Source organism: Scardinius erythrophthalmus (assembly GCF_964197995.2).
Source record: "Scardinius erythrophthalmus genome assembly, chromosome: 2".
Taxonomy (NCBI): Eukaryota; Metazoa; Chordata; class Actinopteri; order Cypriniformes; family Leuciscidae; genus Scardinius; species Scardinius erythrophthalmus.
In genome coordinates, this window is record NC_138222.1 from 46,572,067 (window position 1) to 46,580,104 (window position 8,038).

The 8,038-nt window shown below is 38.1% G+C and overlaps 1 protein-coding gene across 3 annotated transcripts; it reads left to right on the forward strand.

Moving 5' to 3' along the window:
- The first annotated feature begins 477 nt into the window (after window positions 1-477).
- eif4a1a (eukaryotic translation initiation factor 4A1A) lies at window positions 478-6,663 on the forward strand. Of its 3 annotated transcripts, XM_081359420.1 has the most exons (12): window positions 573-630; window positions 1,793-1,807; window positions 2,043-2,091; window positions 2,203-2,335; window positions 2,643-2,782; window positions 3,152-3,320; window positions 3,451-3,560; window positions 4,178-4,321; window positions 4,626-4,763; window positions 4,851-4,940; window positions 5,227-5,306; window positions 5,384-6,663. In XM_081359420.1, the coding sequence occupies exons 1-12, from the start codon at window positions 608-610 to the stop codon at window positions 5,526-5,528; spliced, it is 1,236 nt and encodes a 411-aa protein (XP_081215546.1). In that variant the 5' UTR covers window positions 573-607; the 3' UTR covers window positions 5,529-6,663. The 3 variants fall into 3 exon arrangements, with proteins under 3 accessions (XP_081215547.1, XP_081215548.1, XP_081215546.1); XM_081359421.1 differs by lacking the exon at window positions 1,793-1,807 and having other exon boundaries at window positions 478-630; window positions 2,030-2,091; XM_081359422.1 differs by lacking the exon at window positions 1,793-1,807 and having other exon boundaries at window positions 549-630.
- The last annotated feature ends 1,375 nt before the right edge of the window (window positions 6,664-8,038 follow it).

Consider the following 8,038-nt stretch of genomic DNA (forward strand, 5'->3'; position numbering starts at 1 on the left):
CACATTGTAATTAATGTTGTAGTTTGAAATGGTCAGGATTTATTATGGTAGTATTCTCATCATGTTAGCTTTGTTCACCTTTACTGAAACTGGAAATAATCCCTGTAAGCTGTTTTCTTTTCTTCTCAAAGCATATTTATATCACATATTACATGAACCACTATTACAATAGCTGTGAATAATAGATGACTCACTTGCAGCTCTTGGGTAATAAGGGAAGCGTTACTTCTGACTATGTTTTCTGGAAGTGAGCAAAACCTTTTATATTTATGAATTTTATTTTACTAATATAAAATTAGCTATTTATCATTTAAAAAATGTAGATGCTAGAAAACCAAACATCACATTTCTTAAAGAAAAAACGTGGTTAATTAGGCAAAAAAAAAAATTCAACTTCCATCTAGGATTTTGTTCTCTTTTTTTCGTTTGGTGACGTCTTCAAACGCGCTTATAATAGGGAGAGACCAATCGTTTCTTGACCAATTGGAAGACACGCTGGGCGGGTCTATAATCTGATTGAACGGGAAGTTGTCCAATCAATGGACTTTGGACGTCGTCACAGTTTAAGTATTTGCGCGTTTCCGCCAGTCTACAGTCCTTTGTAATAATGTCGTCTGAACATGAAGATAGGTAAGAAAACGTGCTCGAAGAATTTTTTTTTATGTATCTATGTAAGTGCTGATCGTTTTACGGGAAATGTTTAGTCAGTGTTATTGATTTCATATGTGTTTTGGAAAATATAGAATATTTGTCTTTCATCAGCGTTTTAAAAGCTAGCATTATCAGCCGATTTGGCACGTTCGTCTTCTCCCTGTTCCCGCCTCGTAAAAAAAATAACCCAGAAAAGTGTTATTTTTTCACCAGGTAGCCTAACTACCATGCGTTTTACTTAAGATTAGGCTCGTAATGTTTATCGGAAAGTCTTTTCGAATGATTTTTGGAACGTCTATTCGACGTTCCGTTAGAATGCCGGTTTTTGTGACGCAACGTGTCTCACGCGCTTGTTCAGTTCCCCGTGTGGCCGGCGCGTCCATGCGGCACATGGTCACTCCCTTATCCTCGTTTTAAACATATTATCGTCATTTTAACGTTAATTTTAATGTACTTCACCAAATATCCCCGTATCAGGTGCCATTTAATAGAAAATATGTGTTTTATTGGCAGATGTAACGTTAGGCCTACAAAGGAGAAAATATGTAGGCCATGTGCCTTTCCTGGGCTAGACAATAGGGTGTTCTTGCGATGTAACGTTAGGCCTAAGGCCTGTCCTCACATAGGCCTCTCTTATTAAAATGTATATAAATGCTAAAGATGCTGATTATTCTTTTAAAAAATTTAAAGAAAAGGGAAACTATGTCGTCTGTGAAACTATTAACTTACTTGAATACTTTGGGTCTATAATTAAATGTATACATGGATTGGTATAATACGGAGTTGACGCACGGTATTTTAAACCGCTTTTATAAGAGAAAACATTGTAATTGTAATGATCGATTGTTGTTTCCGACGAATTACCAGAGCCACGTTGTTAATGGCGCTGACTGAAAATGGCTGCCTCTTGGTCATATTCTTAATTTACGATGGCAGTGTCTTAACTGTAATATATCGCTACGTTTTATAAATAATCGTAATCCAAAACCGTGACTTTTCCGTGGAATGCTAAAGGAGATATTAGGCAGACTGACAGCACTGGTAACCGTTCACTTTCGTTTATGGAGAATGATCCAATGCAAGCGAATAGTGACTGAGGCTGTCATTCTGACTAACCTTTTCTTTTCTTTTTCCCCACAAGTCATCATGAGTCTGAGTAAGTTTTCGTTTTTACTTGAACTAATTAAACATTTAACAATATATGAATAAATGTATGGGATGTTTGTGTGTAGATAAACCCCAACACTATAGGGGGACCGAGTGGCTGAATTATTGGATAATATCCAATAAATTGCTGTTTAGTCATTTAGCTGACTTTTCACATCTCAACACTGGAAAATGTGAAATGAGTTTTACATCAAAGCTGTACTAATTACAGCCTATCATTTCAGACCCAGAGACAATGGCCCTGAGGGGATGGAACCAGATGGTATCATTGAGGTTGGTGTCTAAGAGCCATTTAATTTGTCTATAATAATATTGATATAAAATAACTAGTATGTGTATCAGTGTAAACTATAAATATATCTTTTTTTTTTTCTTTTTTTTCAGAGCAACTGGAAGGAGATTGTCGATAGTTTTGATGATATGAATCTGCGAGAGGCTCTTCTCAGAGGAATCTATGCTTATGGTTTTGAGAAACCTTCTGCCATTCAGCAGAGGGCAATCCTCCCTTGTATCAAGGGTATGTAGAATTTTATTTCTGTCCATCTATGCTTAGTCATTTTATATTATTGGATTATAAGTTCAGTTTATTCATGCCCTTATTAATTGGGCAAGGCTGTGTCTGTCAGTGACACTGACCTATATCTGGTAAGGGCAGATTAAATAAAGCCTATATTCATCCCAGTCAACTCAACACAGTGAGGCATAGACTGTTTCATGGTATGGGCACAAGTGCTTCCCTTAGTACTTTTTAACATTACAGTCAGTTTGAAACCCCATGTGATTGAATGGCTATTGGTTAATATTCTGCAGTTTTCTGTCTGTAGGGTATGATGTCATTGCACAGGCTCAGTCTGGCACAGGAAAGACGGCCACGTTTGCCATCTCCATTCTGCAGCAGGTTGATGTGGAGCTGAAGGCTACACAAGCAATGGTGCTGGCTCCTACCAGAGAGCTGGCCCAACAGGTGAAAAGCATTACTCATTCAGGTTTGCTATAGCCCACAGGTTCTGTCTTTGTCTGCTGTGTCTTCTAATGAAAAAGTGTGGAAAGTTTAAGCATGTCCCCTATCAACTGGGCAAGGCTGTGTCTGTCAGTGACGCAAAGTCCGATATCTGTTAGGGGAAGAGGAAATTAAGGCCGTATTCATCCCAGTCAGCTCAACACAGTGAGACAAAGACTGTTTCATGCTATGGGCACAGATACGCATCAAAATTATTTTTTAACATGATTCACCATCCATTTGGTTTCTTGTGTAGTGACTCATGAGCACAGGTGGGGGTTTTGTTTTTTAGATAATTTTTATTATTTGCTAAACTGTCTTTGTCGTCTTTAGATTCAGAAGGTGGTCCTGGCTCTTGGAGACTACATGGGGGCATCTTGCCATGCCTGCATCGGTGGCACCAATGTCCGTAATGACGTTCAGAAGCTTCAGGCTGATGTGCCCCACATAGTGGTTGGGACCCCTGGCCGTGTGTTTGACATGCTTAACCGCAGATATCTCTGTAAGTACAGATTATGGGCACTTGTTCTAGCATTCATTGTTTTCTCAACTACCTGTTTATTGCAATGGTTCACAGATTAGTATTCTGCATGCCTAATGTCTTAGAAATGACACCTATTTTCCTATTTCAGCTCCTAAATATATAAAGATGTTTGCGCTGGATGAGGCAGATGAAATGTTGAGCAGAGGCTTCAAGGACCAAATCTATGAGATCTTTCAGAAGTTGGCCACAGATACTCAGGTAAGCTAATACTTTTCAGTTAACAGTTTCTTGGTGCCCACACCAAAGATACCCTCTCCTACCAGCTTCCTATGCTGAATTGGGAATCATGATCTTTGGTAGAGAAATGTTTCTGCTCTCCACTATGATTGGGTTCTTGGGGTCCCTCTTCATGACTATTAAGCAGCTGACACCTCATACCTTAAATGAGTTTCTGATTGCTGTGCAGTTTGTTTTAACTTCAAAGTAGATGAAATCTGGCTGAGCATTAACCCCTGGTTTCACAGACAAGGCTTAACCTTAGTCCCAGACTAAAATGCATGTTTGTGTTCTAACTGAAAGCAACTTTCACTGACACATCTTAGTGTCAATGCCGTTTTGTCTCGATGCACACTAGTAATGTTTTTTTTTTTTAAGGCATGTTTATAAAATGCTTAAGTAGCCTAATCCTGTCTTAATCTAAGCCCTGTTTGTGAAACCAGTCCATAACTTCCTCCGCTCCATGATCAGCTTAGATTGCTGTACATTTGACCATGATAACTGTACATTTGTTAACGTAACATAGCCTATCCTATAACATGAAAAGGTGTTCTTAGTGTTGACTCATTTTGTAAGCTTATGCATGTTTCTTTTCCCAGGTGATTCTTTTGTCTGCCACCATGCCTCAGGAGGTGCTGGAGGTGACTACAAAGTTCATGAGAGATCCTATTCGTATCCTAGTTAAGAAAGAAGAGCTGACCCTTGAGGGAATCCGGCAGTTCTACATCAATGTTGAGAAGGAGGTGAGTGAGTAATAAATATTCCTTTCTCTGCCCTAAAATCTTCAAAGATGTTAATTTGCAGTTCTAGTTTAGTTTTTTTGTGACTGAAGTTGTAATGCTGTTTTGTGATGATCCCCATGCGTGTCAACTGATCCCAGACTCTCTGCAGTGCTCAGTGTCTGGTAAGCGTTTTGCTTGCCAGTGCATTTTGAGCCTGTAGGACTCTGGGAACATGATCTTGACTTAAGTCTGAAAACAGCACCACCTATTGGAAGAGCAGGGTTTTATCTCCCTCCATTTGCTAAGCTTTTTTTCTGTCTTTCAGGAGTGGAAGTTGGACACATTGTGTGATCTTTATGAAACCCTGACCATTACTCAGGCTGTAATCTTCATCAACACGCGCCGGAAGGTGGACTGGCTGACCGAGAAAATGCATGCGAGGGACTTTACAGTTTCTGCGCTGGTGAGTGACTAACGGGCTGTGGTGTGTTTATGTAGTTTTCCAAAATGCCTTTGTGGTTTTAACTTTTTGCGCACTATGGCTTCATAGCATGGTGACATGGAGCAGAAGGAGAGAGACGTCATCATGAAAGAGTTCCGTTCTGGCTCCAGCCGAGTCCTCATTACTACCGACCTGCTGGTAAGCAACCTTTCATCTTCCTCTTTACCCACAGTTCTGAGATGTCACACCAAGGATCCCTCTTCCACCAGCGTGCTGTGCTGTGATGGGAATAAAGTTCTTTGGGAGATTATTCTAACTGCTCTCCACTGTGCCTGGGTTGCCAAGTCCCTCAACACGACTATAAAGCAGTTGACATTTGCAAATTTCAAACGCACTGTTGCTTGTAATTAACTTGGGCTTGCTAGTTGACTGCTTTTTGTTTTTCAATCCGTTACCATTCCTCACAGTACTTGTTTACTTTTAGGCAAGAGGTATTGATGTGCAGCAGGTTTCACTGGTTATCAACTATGACCTTCCAACCAACAGGGAGAACTATATTCACAGGTGAGTCTAAAATCTTTTCTGTTATGGTGGTTGTCTGATTTGTGCCTGTTTAGTAACAGTGCTTTTTTTTTGTGTAGAATCGGACGTGGTGGACGCTTTGGCAGAAAGGGCGTTGCTATCAACATGATCACCGAAGATGACAAGCGCACGCTGCGAGACATTGAAACCTTCTACAATACTACTGTGGAGGAAATGCCCATGAACGTTGCTGATCTGATCTAAGACCCCTGCCCCATTCTTTCCTCCTTCCCTACTTTTTTTTTTCTCCCCTCTTTAGTCTCATTCCAACCCACATCTCTTTTCATGCAAATCCCTCACAAATCAAGTACTGTTGGTTCTGATGTTTTTTTTAAAAAATATATAAATCCAGTATGTTGGCCAATTGAATACTCAAAATGAATACAATATTCATAAGGCTCATTTAATCTTGCCCATTTAAAATGGTGCCATCTAGTGATCAAGGAGGTGTTGCAGGGCTTATTTGCATGTGTGGTGTAAATGTTAATGCACTGACTGGCATAATGGATTGGAGACATGCCCTGCTTTTCTTGATAGTGTTGGTTTAACCATGTTTGAGATGTGACTCTACATTGGAGGAATTTTTTTTTTTTTCTAGCACAGGGCAAAGGATGTAAACTATATAATGATTCATGTGTTTTATATGGAGGACTTGGACTTTTATTCCAAATTGCAAGTCACTGCCATTTTCCTTTTACAGAAGCATCTGAATAGGTTAAGATCTGCTCGGTTTAAAAATAAGATGCTTCAGTTCAAAAGGAAGTTGGTTTGTGGGAACAAATCTGATTCTAGAATTGAAAAATGTGGTCAAGTAATTTTCTCAAACTGTCCAATTCTTGTTACATCTTTTGTTGTCCTGTGTGCGTGGCTGTAGCTTTTTCGGTTTTTGTAAATAGGCTTTACTCTGGCGGGATGAATGGCTGAAGGCATTAGAAATGAATTTGGAATGGTTGATATGATTGGATAACCCACCATTGTATTGCCTCAGATTTTTCTCTGCATCAAAGTCCTATTGAGGAGTTTTGCTCCCATAACCTACCTCACCAAACTGTGTTGGAGGGGTCTAAATATGTAAAGGACCAAACTGCAGTAGTAGAGTATATAGAGATCATTATGTCTTCGTATTGTTCAAAAAATGCCTGTCTTTTGTTGGGTGGGTTTGGATGTGGGGTTTACATTTGGGGTGGTTAGGGCTATTTTTTTAAACAAATTTATTACAAATGTGATAATTATTAACCTTTTTGAGACAGAAGCAATGTATTAAGTCTTTTCTACATTGGATTCTGTATAGTATTTATTTTAATGGTCTGAAATAAAGGTATTTCCCATTTTTAACATGCTAAGTTGTCTTACTTGTTTATTGTCTTTATTATATATAATAAATCAATAGATCTGTTAAACAAGTGAAAACCTTTAATGTGATACGTCTATGGGTCTTGCCCTGGTTGAGCTTGTATTTTATTTTGAAGCTAAATGCCTCATACCTTTTTGCTGTGTTTCTTTATCAACATTCCAGTCAGTGTTTCTGGCCTCTGGCTGTTTGATCATTCGATAGTATATATGATAAACATACAGCAACAACTGCACACAGTCACAGACAACAGGAATGATGGATTCTGGAACTTAACGTACCACAATTAATGTTTTGAAGTGTTAAATCCGTTATTATAATACGGTTTGCTAGAATATTTTATGCATTCAAATATTTAAGTATAAGTTTAAGATAAATATAGCCGTTTGAATTAGTTTTAAAGCATTAGTTCACCTGAAACTATTCATTAATTACTCGCATTCATGTTCCAAACCTGTAAGACTTTTGTTCATCTTCGGAACACAAATGAAGCTATGCATCCATTGAAAACTACGCAGCTACCACTTAGTTGCTTCAAAAAGTTCATAATGAGATTGTGAAACTAATCCATATGAATTGAGCTGCTTAGGCAAAATTTGCTGAAGAGTTTACTTCATATGAGTAGATTTAATTTAGGCTTTTATTCACATATAAACATTGATCAGTGAACATAATCAAGCTCAACCAAACCTGCTTGATGCATGAGAACAAACTTCATTGGGTCTTGTGGAAGCTCAATCTTACAAGTCAAGCGAACATGATTGAGCTTCCATGTGTGTGAATAAAAGGCTAAATTCAGAAAATTTGGACTAAACCGCTAAATTCATATGGATTAGTTTCACAATGTCTTGAACTTTTTGGTAGTTGTGTAGGCTGTCAATGGAGGTACAGAAAGTTCTCAGATTTCATCAAAAAGATCTTCATTTGTGTTCCAAAAATGAACAAAAGTCTTACGGGTTTGGAGCGAAACGAGGTGACGAGTGATTAATGACAATTAGCCTATGGGTGAACTATAACCCTTCAACAAAAACAACTGATTGTGATGCATAGCTGTCGGTAATACATGAATGAAACAAAAGCTAGGTTTATGTAATAGAACTAATAAACTGAATATGTTTTAAATACACAATAACTTGGTTTATGTTTATTATCGATAGATCCAACTGATTATGTAAACCAATCTTATATTTTAACTAACTGAATCTTTTTTTCTTTTTTTTTTAATTAATGCCATGAACTAGATCGTCATTCAAAGTGAAACAAATATAAAGTAAAATAAAATAAGAACAGTGCCAGAGGACAAGAAAAAAGTATTACAAACAACAAAAAAGGGTGTTACTTTATACTATAAGCTCTAATTAAC

Coding starts and splice junctions, on each gene's coding strand:
- eif4a1a (XM_081359420.1), top strand. CDS start 608: ATGTCGTCTGAACATGAAGATAG. Junction 2,336..2,642: donor AATCCTCCCTTGTATCAAGG/GTATGTAGAATT, acceptor TTCTGTCTGTAG/GGTATGATGTCATTGCACAG. Junction 4,941..5,226: donor TCATTACTACCGACCTGCTG/GTAAGCAACCTT, acceptor GTTTACTTTTAG/GCAAGAGGTATTGATGTGCA.